General features: G+C 47.4%; 1 protein-coding gene across 3 annotated transcripts in view; it reads left to right on the top strand.

Annotated features, from left to right (window-relative positions):
* LOC147450014 (C2 domain-containing protein At1g53590-like) overlaps nt 1-27,538 on the top strand; it is a 189,893-nt gene that overhangs the window by 73,709 nt on the left and 88,646 nt on the right. For 2 of the 3 annotated variants that reach the window (XM_086519382.1, XM_086519384.1), the window contains exons 4-7: nt 18,619-18,714; nt 18,791-18,922; nt 19,012-19,164; nt 19,281-19,322. In XM_086519382.1, the coding sequence (XP_086375508.1) occupies nt 18,619-18,714; nt 18,791-18,922; nt 19,012-19,164; nt 19,281-19,322 (423 nt within the window). The remainder of the gene's footprint in view (nt 1-18,618; nt 18,715-18,790; nt 18,923-19,011; nt 19,165-19,280; nt 19,323-27,538) is intronic. The other variant, XM_086519383.1, reaches the window with a different exon arrangement.

Raw genomic sequence — 27,538 nt, forward strand, 5'->3', positions numbered from 1 at the left:
ATTTGACAAAAGTGTCCTTGGTACAAAGGGGACATGGTCGATCTTTTTGTAGGAAAAGTATGGTCATATGAGATCAATGAGTATTAATATTTGCTTGTTTGATTATGTAAAATGCCTTAAGTTTCCCATGGAAATCCATATGAGGGTGGTCCTTTATTTTTTTGGAAATTAAACCCTTGATACAAAGCAGACCACTAAAATTTTTGAGTCAAGGGGCGAAAGAAATTGTGGTTTAAGTAAGTATCCTATAATTGTGTGTGTAGATGGATAAAAAGTTTTTTAGAAGAGGGAAAGATTGATATTGTGCCTCCAATCAGATGTTTATGAAGATATATTAGTGTATGGCCTTATTCTGTTCTAAAAAAAATGTTAAATAGCGTTATCGATCCGTTTTTGAATTTTTCGGGTTCTTGATCTCTAGTTGTGTCTATGGGATTGCTAAGGCATACTACATTCACCTATGACAAAAAGATGGGGGAGGTGGTTGAGCTTGTTTTATTTTTAACCGATCACAACCACATTTTGGAATGGATCAATCCACCTAATTAAGATTGATGGAGTCCATATAAGAGGCAATGCAAAACGCTCCATGTGGTTCTTTAAGTGAGATGGGTAGCTCTTACATGTCTACCACATATGCATGTGAATTGTTGAACTTAGAGAGATACTATGATTGGTACTTGAGTATTTTGTGGCATCTACAATGAATAGGTGGTTGATTATTACATTCACAAAGTGGCACAATTGCGAATCGAATGGATGTGCAGAGTGTGATGTATTGGGACAGGCGAGCATAGACTGAAAACATCCTCCATGTATAGTGTTTCTCCACCATTCGTTGTGGACAATTGCCATGCACATATGGTGCTTAGTTTATTAAGAGAATATTGTACAGACATTGAACTTTGAATTTCCCTCTTGTTAAATGTATGCTTCAAGGTTCACACATTTCTAGATGTTCAAGCTTAAAGTTGAGACTTTGTGAAACTTATGTATGTTTTTTGGTGTCTATCGTATGTAAAGTATATGCTTTTGGTTTAGTATTTTGTGCCATTAAAAAAGGCTCTAGATTTAATTTTAAAAAGCTCGCAAAAATTGTTCTAATTGTAAAAGCTTGAAATCAGAAGCTCGCTAAAAAAACACTCCTCATCCCAAGAGGGGGTATAACCGGCATGTACACCATAGAGGGTGGTACTAATTCAATTACCTGTTAACTTTACACAAAGCACTGAGAAGAAAAGAGAACACAGATGCGTCCAGCGATTAGAATGCCACTGTGCACACAAAGACAGACACCCTGTAGGCCCCAAAGGCTAGCGCCCCTTTCTGTATTTCTTTATTCAATTAAGAACAGACAATCTGGACACGTGGATCAAAGTCTCACAAAGCTGTCCAAACCTGGCGAGGGCTGAAATTGCAGGTTTTTGACCCAATTTCGGCAGCGTAACGACACCGAAACCCTTGCAGTCAAAAGCTCATGTCTAGGACGGATTTCCTTGCAATCTAGAAGCTTTCTGGTGAGCTGTAACAGAATTTCAGCATGTTGTAACTCCCTGTTTTGTCACTTCCAGGTGGCCAAAGGCCTGTCTAAGCATGCCAAGGCCTTCCCGAGGCTCCCATGGTGTTGTCTTGCAGTTTAGGTGCAAAAACCTAAAGCTGCAGAAAAACACAGCAGGCTGTAATTCTCTGTTTTGAATCGTTTTTAGGGGAGCCAACACATCTACCGTGTCCCAAGGGCTCCTGCACGGAATGGGACAGTCCCCCTGTGATTTGGACGAGTTTTCACGCGAGCAAACTCTCCAAATTCACAATCTTTCGCAATGAAACTCTTGCGTACTTGTGGGGGATTAGCAATTAGCTAATCCGGTTCCTATTTAGAAGGCTCTTGCCTTGGCAAACGTGCATAAAACCCCAGAACTGTACATAGTCAACTGAGAAGCCCAACTAGTGGGACATTACCATATGTGCAAAGGGAGAGAGATGCGCGAGAGCAAATCATCGCGCTACATGAGACAAAGGAGAAGGCAAGCTTTCCATTAAAGTTGTGAACCTTCACCCACTACTCACACACACTCTGTAAATGCACTTAGTCAAAAATCAGCCTCCACTCTCAATTTGGATGCCCCCTCTTGCTGAGGTGTCTTGCAAGTTGCTCTCCAACTGCCAAGTGTCCAGTTTCCCCTTTGGTTTAATTCCCTAGTTCCCATCAACGTATAAAGTTGTAAGTAACTTGCCGAGTGGCCCAAATTCCATTTGGTGCACACAGACTTCCATATTCATTAGAATTCAGTGCTAACTAGCCCAACTAGTCCTAGACTGACTGACCTAGATTCCTTATGTGAGAAATCCGTTCGGCAGTAGCTGTTTCACACTGGCCATGCAATGTCCAGTTTTCAAGGGTTCCGGGGAAAACAAGTAAAAATAAAAAATATAAAAAGCGTAAAATGCATTTACAGTGATTTAAAGATTTTTTGGCACTCGCTACTGTTGACACTCCTTCTCGCCATCGCTACCTCTACCTACCGGCCAACCCCCCTCCCCTCCTTGCGATTCTATTAGCAGCCTGCCACCCCCCTTTTCTCGACTCGCGCTGCCCTTGGCAGCCCGCCAGCTCCCCTCTCCAACCTCGCGCTGCCCGCGAGCCCCTTTCCTGCCTCGCGCTCCACTCGACCTACTCACCTGCCCCCTTTGCTGTAGCCTTTTTGTAGCCTTTCCCGCCTCGCACTCCACTTGACCTACTCACCCGCCCCCTTTGCCGTGGGCTGTTTGTACTATGTAGCCTATTGGCCAAGGATTTGACACATTCGCCCCCTCTTCGACAGCAGGAGACATAGAATGGCGGCCCTTGCTCCACCACAGAGGGACTCCTCAGAAGCCCCCTCGCCCGACCCTGCGGAGCCGGACCCTTCGACTTGCTGTTTTGCCAGAAGAGCAAGCGAGCTTGATGGCCGAGGTGGAACGCTTGCAAGCCACCTCAGTCATCTGCAAGATTATTGGCACTCGACCCAGCTGAGGCGAGCTTTAGGATTATCACCGACCTCCGACTCCTCTCCGATGTGGACAAGGATCACCGATATCCAGATCCTTGGGAGAGGGTATTATCAGATAGAGTTTGAGTCTCCAGAGATGACGGCCAAGGTGATATTGATGAGCCCGCTCGGTATCCGAGCAGCTCGAGCTTAATTCAGACGATGGCATCATGGTTTCGACCCTACTACAGATGTGCTTGAGGAGGTTGCTGACTTGCGTATTTTGGTTTGCTTCCGAAGCCTGAGGAGAGAGTACCTCCCTCTACTTCCAAGGATTGGTTCCATGTTCGGGACAATTTTGGAGTCACCGTGCATTGTAGCTTCAGTTGTGGCCAAGGCCGTAGGTTTACCTACTGTCTGGGTTCTTGTTGGAGACACACTCCCTCCCGAAGGTGATATTGTTGCCTCGAGTGAGTGGTGGTTCGAGCAGATAGAGTGTGGAGTATTCTGGTCTCCTGAACCAGTGCTTTGTTTGCAGGCAGATGGGCCACTTAGCAAAGGCCTGTCCTCGCAGGAGATCTCGACCCACAATGTAGCCTCCCAAGCCTGAGCATGCCTAGCAGACAGGTACCTAGGACACAGAGGCTGGTACCTCGACGGAGGCTAGTGATCAGACAACTGACAATTTGCAGCAGGTGCCCGACTGCCGTTGACAGGGGCGGGCTCGCCACACTGCCCCCCCTGGTGGCCGACCTCCTGCAGCTCAGTAGCATTGTGTTCCGATAGGGAACCGTTTTGACCCCCTCCAACAGTACCTCCCTAAGGAGGCTCCCTCCACCTCAGCTCTGCCGCCTTCACTGCCTCCCCCCCTACCACCTTCAGACGCCTCCGTCCTGGCCCCCCCCCTCCACCCTCACCCCCACCTCCCGCTCCTCTCTCCTTGGTGAGGCCCTCAGCCTCATCATCCGACCCAGCTCACACTCCTCCTCAGACACAAGGGATTGGACACACGAGACGATCTCTTGATAGTGCTTTCACTACAAGTCGCATGGCTCGGGAGGGACAATCCTACTTGAGGACGCCACTTTTGGTTCAAATCTCTCCTTTTGCAGCAGTCTCTTGGGGTTTGACCAGCTTTGACATTCGCAAACGATGGGACTTCATAGCTTCACACGCTTCCTAGGTGACTTTTCTCCTGACCTGGAGGTTGCTTGCTTTCGAGTTTACGTCCTCTTCTAGCAACCTGAGGCACTGAGGCTTTGGATACAACATTAGGTTTCTCCTTTCCGCTGTGCGGCAGGGATCGTACAGAGTGGACTCTGCACACAGTTCTTGACTGGCTCCAGTTCCAGGCCATTGAGTTCTCACACCACAGGGGACTTGGGGGTGACAGATCTGGTACAGACACTTTGGCCTTTAGCCAAGTTTATTGTGACACCGCCGGATGCAGCAGGTTGTAGGCACATTGTGGTGCATTTGTTTGCTGACACTCAGAGCCCCCCTTGCTATGTATTTGTACATGAGGATTCTTGGACAGAGGATATAGCCCTACAGAATGCACACTCGGCTTGGGCCTGGGTGGGATAGTCATTTCAGACACATTTGTCTAGAGGTCGCTCGGATGCGGATTACTGTCACAAGACGCCCGGGCACCACGTGCCAATAGAAAAGAACAGACTGAACAAACTTTTAGCACTTCAATAACAACTGAATTGAGAGAGAGAGAGACGACACGCGACACGGAGTGGCAGAATTCCACCCCAGAGAGTATTGGCCCCAAACCTTGGCGCCCCTTTCGGTATTTCTTTATATTGCATCAACACAGTACAAGCCGGTACTCCAGACTCTGCACCTTCTCCAGGAAGCATGCCAGAGAATGAGCCCATGGCCTCATATTTAAAGGCCCTAGGTCCCAAAAGCAATTTACAGTGAAAAGCCTTCAAACTCAAAAGCATTTGGTCCAAAAGCAATGCCCAAAAGCTGCTAGTGTAAATCACGGAAATCTGTACAACTGCCACGTCAACAGTCAACTCAAAACGCGGAAATCCTACAGTTTTCCACGTCAGCAATCCAACATGAAATCCGGGTTTTCCGTACAGTTTCCACGTCATCAGCTGCTACGCAATTCCTTCCTTGTGTGTGTGTGGTCCCGCTTTATTTATATTTCCTTTATGTCACTTGGGCTTCATCGAATGGGGTCCCATAAGTTGGTAGGACTTCTTCTTCCTCTGTTACTTGTTCTTCTTAGGGTTTAGGCCTCTCGGACGTGATTAGAAGGTTGGCTCTGTTCTTCAGTGACTTGACATGTCAGCATTTTGTGACATTACTCCCCATCCAAACCGGCCTCGAAGATAGCAAGATTTGTTGCTATTGTAGCATCTGTTTATCCTCATTGACTCCATGAGGATCGTCTCATGGAATATGCAGGGATTAGGAGGGCCCTAGTTTCAATGTCAGAGGGGTCGGTTGCATCATGAGCTTCAGTGGTGCCTTGTGGGTGGTGAGATTGATATTCGTATGCTACAGGAGCATCATCTTTGTGAGAGCCGCATTAGACAATATGGTCAGATATTGCGTGGTCACTATGAGACATTTTGGTCAGCTGCATTTGGACCTGGAGGTATCCAAGGAGGGGTATGTATGACTATTGCGGATTCTTGGCAGCAGGCCATTGTGGGCAGAGGTATTATTGAGCCAGGTAGAGCTCAATAAAATACTATGTAGGTTCAGGGTTGCCTCATGGGTTTCTTGAACAAATATGCGCCCAATGTGGCAAGGGCATGAGCAGAGTTTTGGTCTCATGTTGTTGATCTTTGCCGCATGCAGAGCCGTAGTGTGTTGGCGTGGGCTTCAACATGTTGGAGGACCCCTCTGACAGGATTGGAGGTGGCCATGCTACAGTGCACGGGGCTGAGTTGGCAGCTTGGGAGCGGCTATGTATGACTATGAGCCTATGAGGGTTTCTGATGTTTGGCAGCACTCAGGCTTTGTGAGACCCCTAGACAGCCTTTCTTTCTCTCGCTCTAATCGCAGGGTAGGAGGAGTGAATCTATCTCGGATAGATCGCTTCTACTGACATGGGGGGATCTGTTGACATTGGGGGATCTGTTTCCATTCTCGTAGGGACTACTTTTTTGTCCATGCGCCAATGATTCTCACTGTGACAGACAGACAAAGGAGGGGGGTGCGATGCTATGCATCCTTGAGAGGATCTTGCTGGATTTAGAGCTTAGAGAGCGGGTGGAGGCACATTGGACAGAGAGTTTGGACATGCAGGACACCCCTGCTGGTAGAGTGGCCTCTGTGCTGGAAGAGCTTAGTCGCTTCTTCCTTCAGGAATCTGCAACTCGCTTGGTTGCAGCCATGGAGGAGAAGCGTCTTCGACGAGGCATTGTTTACCTATAGAGGATACACGAGTAGCATCCAGACAGTCCATGGTTGGAGGAGCAGTTGCAGCGGGCTAGGGAGGGCATTGAGGAGCAGCGCCATGAGTTTGCGTTCCACCAACATGCATCTCAGTGGATCCAGGTAGGTGACAAAGTGACTGGGGAGTTCTTTGAGACAGTGAGGCCACGCCATGCACACACAAGTGTTAGTCACTTCAAGAGACTTGATGGGTCAATTTCTTCAGAGCCTGAGTATATGTGTGCAGTTGCTACCGATTTCTACCGCTATCTGTTGTCAGCTGAGCCACAATCAGAGCGCCAAGATGCATGCAGAGAGCAGGTTTGGGCACAACTGCGTTTGCCTTGTTACCGAGGAGATGCGATAGAGACTTGAGCTTCGCCTCCAACTAGAGGAGCTCCACAAGACCCCAGAGCACTCTACCGAGGTAGCTGTCCAGGGGAGGATGGGTTGACTCCTAGCTTTTTCTTGGAGTACGTGGACTTGCCTTGTTCAGATCTTTGTAGCGCATTCCAGTACGTTTTGCACACTAGCGAGATGCCTGACAGCATGAGTGAGCGCTTGGTCTACCTGATTCCCAAGGAGGGAGGCTCCTTGGATGAGATTCGACAGTGGCAACCCATTACCATCCTCAACTCATCCTGAAAATTCTAGCAAATGCTCTGAGCTTGCACTCCTAGAAAGCATTATACATGGGACTCAGACAGGTCTTGTCAAGGAGCGTAGTATCCTCGACAAAATCTTCACTTTTTGGGAGGCGTCTGCTCTCACGAGTCTCCGAGGAGAGGATCTGGTGATACTCCTTCTCGATTTTGAGAAGGCCTATGATAGAGTTGATTGGGACTTCCTGGAAGGCACTCTACGCAGGATGGGTTTCTCAGATTCTTGGATTAGAGGTGTGTCAGCTCTCTACAGGCGTGCGCACAGTCAGGTGCTCTTGGCAGGGGGAAGAGGGGAACGCTTCTTGCTCACGCGTTCAGTCAGACAATGTTGCCCTCTTGCCCCCTTTCTCTTTTTGTTCTATGCTGAGGTGATAAGCAGATTTTTGACTTCTCAGCAGGGCTGTTTGCATGGTCTTGAGCTTCTTATTAGGGCAAATAAGCTTCTTGACGCTAAGTTTCCTGACGACTCAGCCTAGTACCTGGAGGGCTAGGAGGCCAATCTGCACAGGTGTGAGCAGGCTGTTGAGGTGTTTTGTTGTGCATCAGGTGCACTGATCAACTGGAGGAAGACTGTAGCTTTCTCGGTTGGCAGTGCTCCTACGCGTGATTGGTCTCCAGATGAGGGTTTTAGATGGATTCCCCCAGGAACTGCAGTTCGTTACTTGGGTTGTCAGGTTGGCCTGAACTTGTCCCTTGAGCAGCAGACTGCTCTCCTCCTCCTATCCATTAGGAGAACGTTGTTGAATTGGAGTCCAGCACGGCTCTCTTTGGCACGCAGAGTTGTAGTGGCCAACTAGGTGTTGTTGGACGTCTTGCTGGATTTTCTCGAGCTCCTGTATCAGCTAGCTAGAGAGGCTGATCAGGAACCGAACGGCTCTCTTTGGCACGCAGAGTTGTAGTGGCCAACCAGGTGTTGTTGGATGTTCTCGAGCTCCTGTATCAGCCAGCTAGAGAGGCTGATCAAGAACTTTCTTTGGTCACCGCGCGACACCCAGTAGCCCGCTGGCCAAAGTAGCCTGGTAGGTCATCACTCTACCATGTTCTCAAGGGGGGCTGGGGATGATTGACCCAGCACAGCAGAGCAGAGCCCTTCTTGGGAAGTTTGTTGTGAGAGGACTGCTCCAAGGGTGGAGCCCTGGAAAAGATCTTGCTTCATTGACTTCGAGCTCGAGTGCTTCATGCAAGAGGCGCTTGGAGCCCTTCCATTACGTGGATCTTCACAAAGATGCGCAGAGTTGGTCTGAGCAGGAGATTGGAGGATCAGTTTCCTGCGAGCCTGCGTCGGTCTTGGGAGCAGCTGAGGAGTGGCCTGGAGCAGCACTAGACCACCTGCACGGAGGAGCGTTTGAGACAGCCCCTTGTTTTTTTTTCCCCAAGAAAGAGATCCTTCTATTAGTTAATGAAACTGCCCATAGGGCTACAACCACCTCTGCTAGAGAGGGCTACAATAATCATAAGGGGAGACTCTCCCAATGAAAAAACAGCATATGTACAAAATGGGGCTAAATCACGAGATTGGAGGAGGGAAAAGCCCCATGACACAACAGGTTTGACTGCGGGTTCTTCAATTGATGCCAGCTCTTTCCACAACGCGGCAATACACTTGGGGTGCTGCTGCCTGGTCCACCCTCACGGGACCTGGAGGCCTGCACTCCAGTTTGAGGTATCCTCCACCAGCAAGATGACAATGATCCAGGGGTGTCGACCTACACTTCAGCCTGCTGCAGAGCTTAGCCCCCACGAGTGGTGCAGTGAGAGAGGTGTATTGGGAGCTTGTTTGTGGCTTGGCACTCTGGTTCATTTGGCGGGCCCGTTGCTTTCGCATCTTCGAGGCTCGACCTGTCCCACCGTCGGAGAGTGTTTGTGACTTTTGGTTGGAGTTGATTCATACTCTCAGGAGTGAGTTCGAGAGACTTCAGGGCAGCTCCGACCACATGCGGGAGCGCAAAGAGGCTTTCCTGCGACTATGGCACCCGGGGCCTTATTTCACCATGGTTCAGGCTGCGCCCAGATGGCATTACCGGCCACTTGTGTGGCTCTTTCCTTCTCCCATCTTGTGATTTAGCCTCATTGTACATATTTTGTTTACGCACTGGGACAGTCTCCCCATGCTTTTGATGTAGCCCTCTCTAGTAGAGGTGGTTTGTAGCCCTATGGGCACATTTATTAACTAATTGAAGGATCTTTTTCTCGGAAAAAAAATTAAGTAAATAAATAAAAATGTAGTACATATGTAAAGAAGGAAATAGGAAAATACACTTCCTGGTGACACACCCACCCTTGAAATACTAAGCGACCTCGCTTGCATGCCAATAATACATGCTGATGTCTCCTGATATCACATTTATTCTATGATGGGAATCAAGGATATACATGCTTCTGGAGATGTAATGTTGAACCATTAGACAGTCCCACCAACCTAGCTATCACACATATATCAAGCATAGAAGTTTTCTGGTGTACTCTCAAGCACAAACTTCTCTAGCCAAATTCTATATGGAAAGAGTAGATACAATTGCTAAACTACTCCTTTGAGCATCATGAACCCTCTCACCTTGCTCCATAGGGCAACATCAAGTCACTATGGGTTCCATCTAAAAGGCTTCAAGATATAGTTGCAATAGCTGAGGTGAATCAGCCAGTTCAGACTCTTCTATCTATTTAGCATCTAAGATGGATAGTTCTTGAACTTCACCAACTAGTGTCTTGCAACCTTTTCTTTAACCTTCCTTTCCTTATGTGCCAATATCTGTTCAGGATCAAGAATCTCATCCAATTCTTCCACTTCGGGCTGTTCCTCATCAAGCATATTCTCTGGCACATCACCAACAAAGGGCCTTAGAAGGCTGACATGAAATGCATTATGTATTTTCCAGCCTTCTGGTAGCTACAACCTATAAGCTACATCGCTGATCTTTTCTGAAATCTGAAAAGAACCATAATATTGCATACTCAGCTTTGGAAACAAACATTCCTTGCCTTTTCTTTTCCTTAGCCTGGCCTTTTCAAAGCGCGAAAGTACCCAATCACTAAGTGAAAATACAAGTTCACGATGGTGACGATCAACAGCTTTCTTTTGCTTAGCCTGAGTCTTCTCGAGAGCAATCTTTATCTGCTTGTATGTTTCATCCATATCTTGCACATACTTGTCTGCCTCAAATATCTTGTCCTCATTTTGCAAAATGGGTGGGACTTTCTCCCTCCTACTATCCAAATGGTGCCTTACCTGTTGACGTATGCACAGTCTTATTGTAAGCATATTCAAACAATGGGAGATTGTGTTCCCAAGTTGCCTTGTGCTCTGATACATAACATTTGAGCAGATCTAGGACACTAGAATTTTCCTCTTTCCGAATAATAGTCATCCAAGCGGCAAGAGCAAAGTCTCATCGAAGTCCACGCCAAGGTGTTGTGCAAAGCCCTTAGCCACAAGTCTCGCCTTGTGCTTCTTTATAGAACCATCAGCCTCGTATTTCATCTTGAAGATCTATATGGTCGTGACAACTTTTTGTTTCATTAGGCGAGGAACCAACATCTAATTGCTGTTTTCGTCTATCGCGTCAAACTCAGAATGCATGGCACACATCCAACAGTCATGCTCAAGGGCTTCTTCCACTGTAGAAGGCTCGGTAGGGACAGACCAAATCTACGACCGCATCAAGCCTCTCGTCGGCCATTCCCTCGCTGGTATCGAGTGCTCCCATTGCTGTCCATCATCGGAATTGTCGAGATCTGCATTTTCAACCCTTCATTCCTCTCACATCAGGAGTGCAAATCAGCCCTAGATCTACTCCTTGGTGGCCATCCGCAATCCCACATTGAGACGGATCCAAAGGTGGATCAAATTATCCCCAGAGGTGCTTCATCTTGAAGAGATATCGAGGCGACATTCCCCATTCGAGTCAGTAGAGTCTGCACTTGAGGTATTGCATGTGTGTATATTCCATTTATGCGATCTAAAGGAAAAACCACATCCGCAACGGTGTGGGAGACCCTTGCGAGGGTTGGTTGTGACCCTTCGGGTTTCATTCGCCTCCTTCTCCTCCTCCTCTCTCTCTCTCTCTCTCTCTCTCTCTCTCTCTCTTTCTCTACTGCTCTCTCTCATTCCCTCTCTTCATGAAAAGTAAAAGGAACCATCATTCAAGTTAAAAGCTATCATTAATGCAAGGAAAGAAGTTAAGATTTGTGGAATTGTAAAACCTAGATCTTCACCATTTCAATTCCGTTGCACCTAACAATTCATTGGGCCTGCCCCAGAAGTTTGAAACTTTCAGGGGAACTGAGGATCAACTGAAGGCTTTGACCTTCATACAACACTTTGATGCAGTTTATGCTGGAGGAAACTTCACAGAGTCTTTGAAGATGTGCAAAGCTCCCACTTTCTTGAAAGGGAGTGCGCTTCAATGGTGGACCGCATTGTTGAATCTGGGTCAAGCCCCTAGAACATGGGTCCAGTTTAAACAGCTTTTCGCACCTGCATGGATTAAAAATACTTTTGAATTGGATGTCATGACGGAATGGCACGAGCTGAATGTTGAACAGAGTGCGAACCTTGAAGAGTACAATAAACAATTCTCGGCCGCACTATTGCCAGTAACCTCCTATAGATTTGTGCCATTGACCCATAACAGATTGAGAAGTATTGTTGCGTATTGCCCAAGAAAATCAGGAACTACTGCACAAAGACTACTTTCATGAATCTGGTGCAGCTGATTGAGAATGCAAGAGTGGCCAGCAATCAATCGAAAGGAGATTTCGATGGATTTAATAGAAACAAGAAGGGGTCCAAGGGCAAACAATTTTCAGCCAAGGGCAATGCTGCAGCAAAGTCTTTTGTGCCTCCCACATAGAAAACCCTCCACTGATGAAGCTGATACGTCCAAGAAGCAGTCTAAACCTTCTTCTAGGAGAGGACAAGGACAAAAAAGGCATTTTTCTGGCAAATATTTTGAAGAAAGGAAAGCTCTACGAGAGGCCAAGAAATGCTTCATTTGTGAAGAGAAGGGACATTTTGCGACTGAATACCCACAAAAGAAGTCACAGGATAAAGATGACAAGTCAAACATAAAGAAAAGAAGCCAGCCCAGTGCAGGACTTGTCCCAAATTTGATCGGTGACCAACCAAACATAGATGCCACGGAATTGTACAGAGCTTGGGGCAAAGTTAGAGACCAGACAGTATTGATTTTCTTTGATTGAGGAGCCCATGCAAATTTCATATCACCAGAATTGGCATCAAAGTTGGGCATTGGTGCAAAGATGGGTATGACAGGTGAAGCAGGTTTGGCATGCTCCGGTCATTCAGAGCCTGTTACTCCCGTTTTGTGAAAACTTTGTTTGCACATTCAGAGTTATGTGGATGTGGAAGAATTTCATATTATGCCACTTGAGGGTTATGATGTGTTATGGAATATCCCATAGTGTTACATGTTGCATGCCATGGTGGATACTTACAACAAAAAAGATTACCCTTGTACATAGAGGAAAGACTCATGTCCTTGATGTAAAGCTTATAGGCGAGTTTGTTCTAATTGTTTCTGCTTGTACTATTTCACCTCTAATAAACAATCATCTTTCTGCGTACTTGATCTTTGCAAAAGAAGTACTTGAAGTTGTATCTAATTTGTCTACCTTAGATAAAGATAGGTCAACTTTTCTGAGTGGTTTCAATGATTGTTTTTCGGAATCTTTGCCAAGGGAGTTACCTCTTGAGAGACCTGAGGATCATACCATAGATCTTGTGCCAGATTCTAGTCCACTGAATAGACCACCGTACAGGGTTAGTGCAGCCCAGCAGAGAGAGAGTCAGGTCAACGAGCTTTTAGAGAAGGGGCTGATTCAGCCCATTTCATCCCCTTTTGTTCGCCTGTACTCCTAGTGCAGACGAAGGATGGTTCATCGCGTATGTGCATTGACTATCGTGCCCTGAATATGACATCCTTGATCGGCTTGAGGGAGCGTCACTGTTTACCAGGATAGACCTAAAGAGTGGGTACCACCAGATATGCATTAGGCCAGAAGATGTCCACAATACTAATGGACAGGACAACATCTGGTCTCTATGAGTTTCTTGTCATGCCATTTGGTCTCACAAATGCTCCTGCCACGTTCAATAGAATGATGGACATAATATTTATGTCACGTGCACATCTAACCCTATGTGTACGTGGACAAGCTACTTCATGACTAGGGTTTAGTTCAGTTAGCTTAGGAAGTGTTTTGGCACATTTGTGAGTCTGTTCGCAGTCCGTGCATGACTAGGCACTTAGAGTAGATGCACATCCTCTGGTTGCACACAACATGATGATCAGATTTCGCTCAGAACCCATCAGGAGCATTTTTACAGCGCATAGACCTATTTTCTCTATTTTAGCCATTTTTCACTTATAATTATTAAGTGACTTGTGTTGGGAAACTAGGTAGGGGAATTTTGATAAGCAAGTCGATAAGAAACCTAGCGCTAGCATAATTTGGCAGAAGAGGCAACAGGAACCAAGTGTTCAGTAGGCACCTTCTCAGCAAGACCCCCCCGGCAGTCAACACAGTGTTTTCAGCCAAAGATCAGCCTAGCGTTTTTGCCAAGGACAGCCAGCGTTTTTGCATTGCAGCAGCCTGGCCACAGTAGGCAGATCAAGATCACTAGCGTTTTTGCAGCAATACCCCAAATCAGCCCTAGCGTTTTTGGATCAGCATAGTCCCCTAGCGTTTTGCAGATTCTCCGCGACAAGACCATCAGAAGCATCAACGTTTCCAGTTTTCGGCGTCAAGACTCCGCAGTAGAAGTTCCCAACCTCGCAGATCTCACCTTCTCGCAGCAGATCGTCGCTGCACAGCCAGATCCAGTGTAGTTTGCAGTTTCAGCCCGGAAAACGCAGATTTAAGTATCTACGTTTTCAGCGCGTCGTTGCATCGTTGTCATCGCTGTCGTCACCAAGATAGAGTCAGAATTCAACAGATAAAGATTTGCAGATTTCAGCCATTAGCGTTTTCAAATTTCAGCCCGTCTCGTCGTCGTCCTCATCGTCGCCCTCATTGTGGGCAAGTCCAAAGCATTGTAGAGATTTGTGCAATCAATAGTAGACCGCTCTCGCCATAGAGAGTGGGGCCTTCGGAGGAGGGTTTGACAGCATTCTGGTGTCGTATTATTCTCTCTCTATCTCTCAGTCTCATGCACCTTCATTCACAGTGTTCACCACTTTGTTTGTGTCCATTGCACTCTCTCACTAAAGCAACGGAAGGCTCTCCTTTCCGTAAGTAAAAAGGAACCTTGAGCACAGTTCGGAGCACTCATTTTGAGCAAAGTTCAACATTCACTTCCGCTGTACCTAACAATTTAGACCACATAAAAACTTCGTGGGTACCTTCTTTGATGACACGATTCTCTACTCAAAGTCTAAAGAGGAGCATAGGGATCACTTGACCGCGGTTTTGAATGAGTTACGCAAGAACAGGCTACTCATTAATGCGAAGAAGAGTGAATTCTTTTTGGAAGAGATTCACTTTCTTGGGCACATTGTTTCAAAGGATGGGGTACGCATGGATCCCGCCAAAGTTGAAGCAATTAGGTCATGGCCAGACTTGAAGTCCGTACATGACATTCCAAGATTTTTAGGCTTATGTTCCTACTACAGGAGGTTCATCCGAAATTTAGTTGAGATTGATTCTCCACTCCATGTATTGCTAGGGAAAGGAGTTACTTTCAAGTGGACAACCAAGGAAACTTTAGCCTTCAAACACTTGAAAGGAAAGCTTACTTCAGATCCGGTAATCATTTTGCCAGACCTTTCGAAACCTTTTGTGGTTCAATGTGATGCATGTGGCCACAATTTTGGTGCAATTCTAATGCAAAATGGCCCAGTAGTCGCATATGAGAGCAGAATTCTTATGAAGAACGAAAGAAACCTGCAAGTACATGAGAAGGAATTGCTGGCAGTATTTCACGCTCTCACTAGTTGGAAACACTATCTGCTAGGGGCTGATTTTGTTGTCCAAACAGATCATCAAACCTTGCGATATCTTCTCACACAGACGAAGTTGTCTGAGAAACACATGTGCAGGGCAAACATCTTGTCAATGTTCCATTTTCAGATTGTGCATGTGCAAGGGAAAAAGAACATGGTGGCTGATGCGTTTTCACAAAAGCCCAAAATTTCAGCAGTGTCAATTCGGTGCCATTGTGAACTAGACGAAATGAAGACACAATATAATGAAGATGTAGATTTTGCAAGGAGTTATGATCAGCTTGTTGATGGGCAACATCATGAGCCCTATATGCTTAAGAATGAATTTCTCATGATGCATGGAATGTTATGCGTTACTAAACAGTTATGGCCAAAGGTTTTGATGGAAAGTCATGCTCCACCATATGCTGGGCATCGTGGAATTGATGCGACAGTAAAAGGGGTTGAGGCATTGTTCTATTGGCCAGCTTTATGTCAAGATGTTGACACATTTGTAAGATCATGCTTAGTATGGCAAAAAGTCAAATTTAACAGGCAAAAGCAACCAGGATTGTTGCAACCATTGCCAATCCTTGATAGGCCATGGGAAAGCATAGCGATGGACTTTATCTTTGATCTTCCAAGAACACAAACAGGAAATGATGGGGTTTGGACTATCATTTTTAGGTTCAGTATTTCATTCCTGTTAGGAAGAAGATAAAGCCAGAACACATGGTCAAGATATTCATGAGCATTATCTTTTAAGTATCACGGGACGCCTCAGTCAATTGTCAATGACAGGGATCCAAGTATGACGAGTCTTTTCTGGAAGGCATTGTTTGAGAACATGGACACTACGCTAAATTTCTCATCTTCGTTTCATCCACAAACTGATGGAGAATCAATGATCACATTAGCTACCTATCACGGTTGGCCTACCTTTCAGATGGACAAAGAGTGCGTTTCTCAATTGCTCTCTCACCATAGAGGTTTATGTGAAGCAGCGGCTTGGGCCCTGGCTTCAGGGTTGCAGGCAAGGAGGGTCATGTATATCGATTGCACAAGGCACTGTATGGCCTCAAGCAGGTCCCTAGAGCTTGGTACCGGAGGATTGATGATTTCTTCACATGTATCGGGCTACACCATTCTCTTTGGGATTTGAATTGCTACGTTGCTTCCCACAGTTTATGGGTTCCCATCATTATTGTGTATGGTGATGACGTCCTCTTACAAGTTCATGGTTCAACAAGATTTGGAGCATCATGCAATCACTTGAGTCAGCTTTTGAGACGACCATTCTTGGGCACCTACAGTTCTTCCTTGGTTTTGAGAGCTGTTAGACCCCATGGGGTGTTTTCTTCTCTTACTGGAAGTCTTCTTGAGACATTCTTGACAAATTCAGGATGACCTGCAGATCCAGGACTCTCCACTGGAAGTCTTCCTGAGACATTCTCGACAAATTCAGGAAGTATTCCCTTACTGGAAGTCTTCCTGAGACATTCTTAACAGATCCAACGACACTCCTCTTGAGCCCAGGGAGAATGAATCTTTACTCGATCCCTCATCCCTGGTTGATGGGTCTCTGTATTGGAATGTTGTGGGCTGCCTTGTATGGTTGACGTACTCCCATTGTTGCCTTTTAAGTTTTCAGTGCTGAGTTATTCTTCGACAAAGCCTCGACAGCGGCATTGAGAGTGTGCTTTGTGTACTTTACGGTACATCTCTGGCACTTTGGAGTATGGGCTGGTAACTGAGATTCTTGGCGCTCTACCTCAGGACTAGTTTTCATAGTCAGGCTTGGGACCGATTTCTTGGAGCAGCAAGAATGATGGTGCCTTCATTGATAGAAGCGAAGCACAGAGCAGCTTGTTTCACTGCTTGTGAAGGCATATGGCTGCAGATATTACTTGGGGAGTTGGCATTTCCTGAGACTGCATGGTGATTGCCAAGAACCCAATGTTTCATGCTTGAACGAAGTATATAGAATTTCAATACTAGGGGGTTGCTGCAGCAGCAAGTGCTCTACAGTTTTCCTGTGGATCAGAAAGAGAGAACTCACACACTTGGTTGGTTCCATGAAAGCAAGAATAGTAACCTAGAGTAGGAGGTTTCCTTCTTCTCTCTCGTGGCTTTGCTCCTCCTCTTTTCAGCCAAGCTTTAGGCAGAGAGCTGTGGCTTAAGCTTTTGATGTATCATGTATGCCCCTCAAGTTTCACAAGGATGGTGTATAGTCATCTAACATATTTCATACATTCCTTGACAATAGTTGTATTTCAACAGTTTATGCTGAGCTCCCTTTGAAACCTTTGATCACCTTCTTGATGTGCCTCTTAGTACTTCAGCCCAAAAACTTACTTTTACCTCCGTATCCTTTTGGACATCCTCGAAGAGTAGGGGATCTCAAACTTTATTGCCTCCTTTTCTATTTCTCACTCCTCCCCTTGGCCTCAAGAAAGTTGTTACAGACAATGTTGATGGTGTCATCTTTTGCTTCGCTTTGTAGTCCAACCCCTTCAGTGTCTTGTCACCCTTTTGACTACTCAAAGGGTCCCTCATTGCAGTTTATATGCAATGCTCGCAATGAGGAAAAATCAATTGAAGATGCCTCATAATTTGACACCGTTTTCTAGGTGTTCGTAGACTTTGTGTTCCTACAAAGAAAAACATGGAGCAAAGTGGAACTGCAAAATTCAATGTAAATGCATCTAACTCATCAATTTTGATGCAATCAAATGCTCCTAGATTACCATTAGAAGGTCGGGTTTTCAACCTTGAGTTCATGTGAGGAACAATCGACTTGGCTTTCCACTGGAGCTTGTGCTCACATGTACATGCTCGACAGTTCCACGTGGGCTAGCTTTCTGTAGGGTCTAGTATCATTATGTACTTGGCATGGGAGCATCGTCTTGTCATAGACTCACGAACGGGAACTGTCCATACCAGTGTTGCATTGCATAGATATATATGTGCTTGCGTGCCCTATTTTTACATGCTGCCTTCTTGCATGAATGCTGTGAATAGTTTCGGGAAAAGGGGACGGCGCCCGAAACTGTGCGTATGCTATTTTCTGACACTTATTGTGGCTTGTGAATAGGTGGTACGTATAATCCTCTTTTTGAGATCAGAAAAATCTTAGGCCTGAAGTCTTGGGCAACCAAAAAGTCATCTGGAACATAAATAAATGTGTGTTCACACACACTTACAACTTAAATTAAAGCGCTTTCACCAAATTGAAAATTTTAACCAGTGGCAAGTCAAAAAGACTTGGAGGAGAATCTGCGAGTTTGAGCTTTTAGGGCACTTTTGGGGGCTGAAAACTCTGATTTTGCAGCATTTTGAAGCTTTCCTAGCCTTATCTTGCCTTGGGGGGTCTCTTTTCATCATCCTCTACTGATTTCTCACCATATGTGAGCTTGGAAATGCTTGTGGGATCAATGAGAGTGACTTTCAACAATGCATTCTTTTTAATACCCATTCTGAGAGAGGGATCATATCATATTAGATACTTTACACATTGGTGACTGAAAACTCTATGGTTGCACTCTATGGACCTATTATCCTTTTGGCCAACTGAGGTGGCCTTGTTCATTAAAACAGTCAGTAAAGAAGTTTTGACTGTTAATTTTCAATTTCTGATTGTAGAGGAGAGCCACACTGCAGCGTCTGGAGTTGGGGCAAAATCCACCGAGGTTCATGGGTGTCCGTACCCTAAGGACTACTTCAGGAGATGATGATCTGGTAACTATTTCCATGTACCCTTTCTCTTTTGCAGGTTTTCGATTCAGCATTATAATGGCACCTCTTTATATTGCAGGTTATGGATTTATATTTGGACTTTGCACCAGCAGAAAACATGAATGCAGTTTTAAGTGTGCAAATGAAGAGGCGCCTAGGTCTTGGTATTAAGACCAACATACATATTTCAAGGCTACAGATTGAAGGAACGGTATGAATTGTAAAAGATGTTCTTGAGCAACGATTTTGTACTTTTCCAAGCTATTTTGGAGCTATTTGATGAGAATTTCTGTATGGTAGGTTCGCGTTGGGCTAAAATTCTCAAAAGGTTGGCCTTTCGTTAGTCGTGCTCGTGTGTGCTTTGAAAATTCTCCTTACGTGCAAATGACTGCTCGACCACTATCTACACATGGTGTCAATGTCAGCGAACTTCCTTTGATAGCAGGATGGATGGTAAAGAGAACCTAGATTGGTGACACTCATTTATTTTTGTCAGTTACTATTTATAGGCCTTTTAATGTCTGAAATTCCAGCAATATGGCTTACCTAGTTCAGTCTGTTTTTTCTAGGAGCGAATGGTGGCAGATGTTTTTGAGCAGTGTTTGGTGGAGGTAACACCTCATTTGAATGTTTAAACCACAGCACATTGTCGTGATATTCTCCTCAGCATGGTGATACCAACTTTGACCATTTCCTAACAGCCACATAAGTCCCTTTTCCCTCTAGTCAATGGACGAGATAGCAAGAAGGCTTCACTTTATATGTTATTACAAGGATAATCAATCTAACACGACTCCAATTAACGATCGCATGCAGTTCATGTATGGTTGAAGTGGCATGTTACACATACTGCTGCTGTTATTGAGATATTGTTGTGCCGGATGGTAGACAAGCGCTTAATAGGAGGCTTAGGCATATGGTGGTCTGATCAGCTGGGGGACTGGTGAAAGGTGAGTGATAGGTAGTGGAATGCAGTCAACGCTGGCTTATTGCTCATCCTCTCGCCCAAGTCCCAAGGCTCAAGATTTTATGACATGATGGAAGTCCTGAGTTGCAAGATAAGAAACCCAATATTTTCTCCCTCTCCATATGAGACCTCTCAGGATGACATTCTATTATATGCAGATGAAATTGTGGAGTTAGTCAGGAGTACAAAAACATCTAGATGCATCAGAATCCTTCTGTGTGGATGGAGACCTCGCAGTGAACTTGACAAAACTAAAGTTCTGCTGTTCGACACCACACAAGCATGGGTAACCAGATCACAATTGCAAGTCACGTTTCGAGGATAGATTTTGGGGAGAGCCAGTTGAGTATGTGAAATCCTATATGTACTTGGGAGTCACTTTCTGTAATGTGCAGCGGAAACGAATGATGGTGAATGCTCAGGATGAGTGCTCAATGCGTACTCAAGGTTCCTTTTACTGAATGAGAGAGTTCCTTTTATGTCATGAGAGAGATGCAAAGACTACAGAGACGAGAGAGTGATACTGTGAGTGAAGGAGAGAAAGAGAAAACTAACAATGGATGGGTCTCAAATCCCCCTCCAAGGGCCCCCTCTCTATCCCTAAAGAGGTATTTGCTTTAGATTGCACGAATGCTGATACAATGGTCCTAGATGCTGATGGGATCGGGCTATGGATGCTGAAAACGGAAACGCTGGCCTTTGAGGGGTGATGGCTGGTTCTGCTACCATGCTGAAAGACGCTAGGGGATGTGTACTGATGGGCTGGCTGCCTATAGGGTATTGTGGGTACTGAATTTCGATGATTTAATGGTGACTGTGAGGGCCACCTTTATATGTAATCAAGGCTGGGTCTAGCAAGGCATAATAAAACCCCACAATTCTACAAATGGTGGATAAATGTCAACTATTAATAAGTTTAAGAACCTACTAATAAGAGGTGCTTCGTATGCGTGAAACTACCGAGGCTTGGTAGTACTAATGATCTGTATGGGATCACTCCCCAGTGCTTACACCTACCAGACACTAGCTGTGCTCATGTGCAATCAGAGGGTATGCAACTAGATGCCTAGGCATGCAGGTCCTTCGTATAGGCTCAGAAGGGTGCCATAACACTGTTCCTAAGCTGTCCTAAACCCTAGAAGTAGGAGTTAGCTTGTCCACATGCACATAGGGTTAGATGTACACGTGACACTTTCAAAGTCCGCCGTTCTCGATGGAGGCGGCAACGAAGGCCACACTTGTACGTGGTATGGTTGTTCGAACCATGCACAAAGCTATGGTTGTTTGATATACACATAGCTATGTTAGGTTATGTGGACTTTGGCTTATGTGGTATGCTTCTGAATGTGTACCACTTCGAGTCTACTTGGATCCTCGTTGACATGGAGTCATGTGCTTAGTCTTAGGTGTACTAGAGGACAATTGGAGTTATTAGCACCCCCTCTTCTAGGGTCGACCTTACATTCTTGGTGTTGATTTGAGAGAGTTCTTGGACTCATATGGACTTGTTGTAATGTGCAACAGAAGTGAATGATGGTGTGTGGCTCAAGATGAGTGATCAGTTGGTGCTCAAGGTTCCTTTTACTGACGGGATGACTTAATGAGAGATTGTGCAATGACCAAATAACGAGAGTGGATTGCAAACTGTGAGTGCAAAGTGCATGAGAGTGCTAGAGAGTGAGAGAGAAAAAAGACTACACTAGCTGGGGTCCCAAGCCCCCCTCCAAGGGCCCCCCTCTCCATTGCTAGAGAGGTATTTGCTTTAGATTGCACAAAGTTTGGTAAAATGCTTCTAGATGGTGTGGTACTTGATGACGACGACGATGACGATGACGATGTCGACGACGACGACGTCAAGGCTGAAAATTGAAAATGCTAGGTAATCTACTGTGGATCTGCTATTGTGGCGGTACTGTGGGGCTGATCTGCAACCGCTGTCTCATGCAAGGCTGAAGGTGCAAAAACGCTAGCTGATCTGGGCTGAATCTGCAAAACGCTGGGTGCTTTGGGCTGAAACAGAAAACGCTAGGCTGATCTGCTACTAGTGGTCGATACGAAGAGGATCTGCACAACAGGGCAACGGAAAGTTGCGGTACGGCGAGCCTCAGGGCTGAAAACTGAAAACGCTGATGGCTGTGGGCTGAAAAGGCTGATTGCCTGATGCTGAAAACGTTGGCCTGATCTTGAGAATACGCTAGAGTTCCTAAGGTGTTGCCTGGCTGCTTGGTGCCTGCCTCCTTGTGTCTGTGCTTCTTCTGCCCTCTATTGGCGCCCTGTGCCTTCTTATATAGCTGCAATAAACTAAGTCGAGCAGCTACACTTCAGCCCCCACGATTCTAGATAAAAACAATAAGTCACTTATTACATAAATGACTTATTAGAGGTGGTTCACACGTTGGAGCAAAAATTGGGTTCATGCAGTGGGAAATGCTCATGGTGGGTACTGGGTCATGATGCTAATGATCCTGGGTTGTGCAATCAGAGGGTATGTAGCTACTCTACGTTCCTGGACATGCACAGCCCGGCCCACGTACAAGCTCACAAGGTTGCCAAAACACTTCCTAGGCTACCTAAACCCTAGAAGTAGGAACAACTTGTCCACATGCACATAGGGTTAGATGTGCATGTGACATCCCCCCTTTTCAATGTGAGATACCGGTATCGAGCTGTATGGCGTTCGTAAAGTCTGCCAACAACTCCCAGGGTCCTACAAAGTGCTCCTAGCCGGCCCACTCATAATAAGACTTCATTTCTTGGAACATTCTATGGTAAGAGACATTATCATCAGGTTGTACGTTGTTGTGGTCTCATGGGTCCATTTGGCCTTCAAGAGACGTTAATATATCTTTCTTTCTTTCTTGTTGAGATACCCCTTATATAAATTATACCTACTTTGTTTTTGTTGTATTTTCGTGGTTTGCAAAGAGCATAAATTTTATGATGTTTTGCGTCATAAGCTCATTTTTACGTAACATACTAGACATTGTTGTGATCTTTCTTATACTCTTTCTTTTGTCAATTATTGTCAGTTGTAATTTTGCAATGTCTAGGCATGGAGACGTTTGGACAATTTTTTTTTTTCCCCGAGAAAAAGATCCTTCTATTAGTTAATGAAAACTGCCCATAGGGCTACAACCACCTCTGTAAGAGAGGGCTACAACAAGCATGATGGGGAGACTCCCCCAATGAAAAAACAGCATATATACAATGAGGCTAAATCAAGAGATGGGAGGAGGGAAGAGCCACACAGGTGGACAGTAGTGCCATCTGAGCACCCCTTGGACTATGGTGTAGAAAGGCCTAGGGCGCCAGAGTCGAAGGAAAGCCTCGCGGCGATCCCGCATGCGGTCGGAGCTGCCCTGTAGTCCCTCAAGCTGTCCTCTGAGAGTATGGATCAGCTCTAGCCAAAAGTCACGAACAGTCTCTGCTGGTGGCACAGGGTGAGCCTCAAAGATGCGGAAACAGCGGGCCCGCCAGATGAACCAAAGTGTCAAGCCACTGATGAGCTCCCAACACTCCTCTCTCTCACTGTCCAAACCAACCTGACAACTCAAGTACCGAACTGCAGTCCCTGGGGGAATCCACCTGAAACCCTCTCCTGGCATCCAATTTGGCACAGGAGCACTCCCAACCGAGAAAGCCACTGTCTTTCTCCAGTTGATCAGTGCGCCCGATGCACAACAAAAGGTCTCCAAAGCCTGCTCACATCTGTGCAGATTGGCCTCCTGGCCCTCTAAGTACAAGGCTGAGTCATCGGCAAACTCAACGTCCAATAGCTCATCTCCCCGAATAGGGAGTGCTAAGCCCCGCAGACCAACTTGCTGTGACACCAAAAATCTGCTCATCGCCTCCGCATAGAACAGAAAGAGAAAGGGGGCAAGAGGACAACCCTGTCTGACCAAGCGTGTGAGCATGAAGCGCTCACCTCTACCTCCTGCCAAAAGCACCTGAGTGTGAGCCTGTCTGTACAAAGCTGACACCCCTCTGATCCAAGCATCTGAGAACCCCATCCTGCGTAGAGTGCCCTCTAGGAAGTCCCAGTCAACTCTGTCGTATGCCTTCTCAAAATCGAGGAGAAAAATCACAACGTCCTCCGCATGGAGCCGTGCCAGGGCAGAAGCCTCCGAGAAAGTGAAGATGTTGTCAAGGATACTGCGTTCCTTGACAAAACCTGTCTGAGTCCCATGTATAAGGCTCTCCAAAAGTGGTTGAATCCTCAAACTCAGAGCCTTGGCAAGAATTTTGTAGGTTGAGTTGAGGATGGTGATGGGGCGCCACTGTCGAATCTCATCCAAGGAGCCACCCTCCTTTGGAATGAGGTAAATCAGGCCCTCACTCATGCTATCAGGCGTCCCTCCTGTGTGGAAAATGTACTGAAAGGCACTACAAAGATCTGGGCCAAGCAGGCCCCAATACTCCAAGAAAAAGCTGGGAGTCAACCCATTCTCACCTGGACAGCTACCACGAGGGAGGGCCCTAAGAGCCGTGTGTAGCTCCTCAAGCTGAAGTGGCATCTCTAGCCTCTGGTGCATCTCCTCTGTCACAAGACAAGGCATCTGTGCCCAAACTTGCTCCCTGCATGCATCCTGCCGCTTTGACTGGGGCTTAGCCGACAGTAACTCACGCTAAAAGTCAGTAGCAATTGCACGCATATCCTCGGGCTCACAAACAACTGACCCATCGGGTCTCCTCATCTGATTGACCTTGGCATGCGAGTGCCGAGGTCCCACTGTCTCAAAAATAGCACCAGTCACTCTGTCACCCACCCGAGTCCACTGAGATGCCTGTCGGTGAAAGACAAACTCATGACGCCTCTCCTCTGTGCTAGCAAGCTCCTGTCGAGCCTGCTGTAACTGCTCCTCCAACCATGGACTGTCTGGATGCTGCTCCTGCATCCTCTGTAGTGAAGCAATGCCTCGTCTGAGACGCTGCTCCTCCTCTCTCATTGCAGCCCGCTCAACCAGAGACTCCTGGAGAAAAAAGTGGCTAAGCTGAGCTAGGCCTAAGGCCACTCTGTCTGCAGGTGGAACCTGGCTGTCCATGCCCTCTGCCTAGAGAGCCTCTACCCTCTCTCTGAGTGCTGAGTCCAACAAGACCCGCTCTGGGATGCGAAGCATCGTGCTCCCACTCCTCTGCCTGTCCGCCACTGTGAGGATCACTGGTGCATGGTCCGAGAAGGATGTCCCTACCAGGATGCCCACTGATCCCCCCAAGTCACTGAAGTGGTCACTAGTGTAGAAGCGATCTATCCGCGATAGATTCACTCCTCCCACTCTAAGGTCCAATCTAGAGAAGGCAAGATTGGCTGGAGGCCTCACAAAGCCAGAGTGCTGCCATGTATCAGAGACCCTCAAAGTCATACACAACCTCTCCCAAGCTGCTAACTCGACTCCATGCACAGTAGCATGGCTGCCTCCAATCCTCTCAGAAGGGTCCTCCAACATGTTGAAGTCCCCTCCTACACACCAATGGTCGGCCTGCGGCAAAGACTCAATAATCTGTGACCAAAACTCTGTACGAGCACTCACCACATTCGGCGCATAGATGTTCAGGAAGCCCACAAGGCCACCCTGAACCTGCATAGTAATCCACTGAGCACTGCCTGGCACAATAATCCCTCTGCCCACAATGGCCTGCTGCAATGAATCCGGAAAAGTCATACATACCCCACCCTGGATGCCTCCAGGTCCAAAAGCAGCTGACCAAAAGGTATCATATCGTCCACGCAAAATCTGACCACATCGCCGAATGCGGCTCTCACACAGATGGTGCTCCTGAAGCATAAGGAGATCAATCTCTCCTCCCACAAGGCAACGCTGAAGCTCCTGACGCAATCGGCCCTGCTGTCGCTGAAACTGGGGCCCACCTAGTCCCTGCACGTTCCATGAGACGATTCTCATGGGGAGCGAGAGAGAACAGATGCTGCCGCAGCAGCAAGACGGGCTATCTTCGAGGCTGGCTTGGATGGGGACTAATCCGCATCCGAGCGTCCTCTAGATAGGCGAGAGGGCAGTGAGTGCCTAGCCGAAGCCCAAGCAGAGCGAGCCGTGCGTAAAGCAACCTCCTCTGTCTAGGAGTCCTCATGAATGTATATAGCAAGGCAAACATTGTGTATCAGCAGAGAAGTACACCACAATGTGCCTACATCCTGCTGAGTCTGGGGGTGTCACCGCAAACTTGGCCAATGGCCACAAAGTCTACAGTAAATTTGTAACTCCAAGTTCTCCCATGTGATGAGAGAACTCGAGAACTTGTGTATGCAACCATCCCAACATTGAGTCGAGGGACCACTCTGTCTCGGTCCTACCACAGAGGGGGAAGGAGAAACCAACTGCTGAGTCCAAGGCCTCTGTCCCCCTAGCGGCGAGGAACAAAGCATGGACCCTGAAGCAGGCTGCCTCGTGGTCTGCTGCGGAATCGCCGAGAAAGCGAGTGAACCCGTAGTCGAAGAAGTCCCAGCGGCGTTGGAGGTCAATGCTCGTCAGACCACGAGGGATAGCTGCAAGGAAAGATGTCTGAATCTGCAGAGGGGGCCGCAAGAAGGGCTGACCCTCTCTCGCTAGGCGACTCGTGGCAAAGGCACTGCCACGAGATCTCCTAGCCGTCGGAGAGGGACGAGTCTCCTGAGTCGACTGTGGAACTAGAGCAGGAGGGGGGGGAGAGGGAGCTAGGGGGAGCGGAGGAGAAGAGGAGCGGGGTGGGGCGACAGAGTTAGAGGGGCGAGGTGGAGAGGCGACGGGAGCAGAGGGCGGGGGATGAGGAGGAGGGGGGAACTTTGAAGGGGGAGCGGCTGTCGAGGGTGAAGCGGAGATGGAGGCTAGCGTAGGGGACTCCTCCTGCTCAAGAGGACCAAAGCGGTTTCCCGTGGGAACCCACTGCTGCTGAGTAGGCACCTGAGGGCCACTCTGAGTGCCAGGCTGTCGCTGTGGACCCTGGCGTCGACGGCCACGGGCCTGCTGCCAACCCTCCTCCGCTGGAGCCCGAGGCTCGGAGGGTGGCTCTTCATCTGTGCGCTGTGCCGCTGACTGTGGCTGCGGCCTAGCCTTGGCAGGCTGAGGATGAGGCTGAGGTGCAGGTCGTGGTCTCCTTTGTGGACAAGCCTTCGCAAGGTGGCCCATCTGTCGGCAAATGAAGCACTGGTTCGGTAGGACCGAGTACTCCACACTCTGTCTAAACCAACCCCCACTCACCCGAGGCAGAAGGATGACCTTCGGGAGCGTGTGGGTATCTCTGACCAAAACTCGAACTGAGGGGATGCCAGCCGCCTTGGAAGCTACTGATGCTGCCGTACGAGGTGTCTCCAGGACAGTCCCGATGGCGGAGCCAATCCTGGATAGAAGTGGTAGGTACTCCCTCCGTAAACCCGGAAAGCAGACTGAGACGGGGATGTCTGCCTCCTCTACTAGAACATCCGAAGTCGGGTCAAAACCATGTCACCAATGTCGAAAGTGGGCGTGTGATGCTCGGATGGCCAGTGGACTCATAGCTATGACCTTGGATGCCATCTCTGAGGTCTCGAACTCAATCTAATAGTACCCCCGTCCGAGAATCTGGACATCCAAGATCTTGCGCACCTCTGCGAGAAGGCGGGCCTGGAGAAGGTCTCGCAGCTGTCCTCTGCTAGGCCGGGTGCCGAGAATCTTGCAGAGGACCGAAGTCGCCTGCAATCGCTCTACTTCTGCGGCAAGGCTCGCTTGCTCTGTCGGCGAGAGAGCAAGTCGAATGGTGGGCTCAGCGGGGTCGGGCAAGGGGGCTTCTGGCGAGTCCCTCTGTGGCGAAGCTGGAGCCTCCATCTGTGTCTACTGCTGTGTCATAAGAAGAGGGCGACGGGCAGACGCTGCAATCAGGCGCAGGAGACAT

The sequence above is a fragment of the Adiantum capillus-veneris genome, chromosome 9 (assembly GCF_014529385.1).
Source record: "Adiantum capillus-veneris isolate H3 chromosome 9, ASM1452938v2, whole genome shotgun sequence".
Lineage (NCBI taxonomy): Eukaryota > Viridiplantae > Streptophyta > Polypodiopsida > Polypodiales > Pteridaceae > Adiantum > Adiantum capillus-veneris.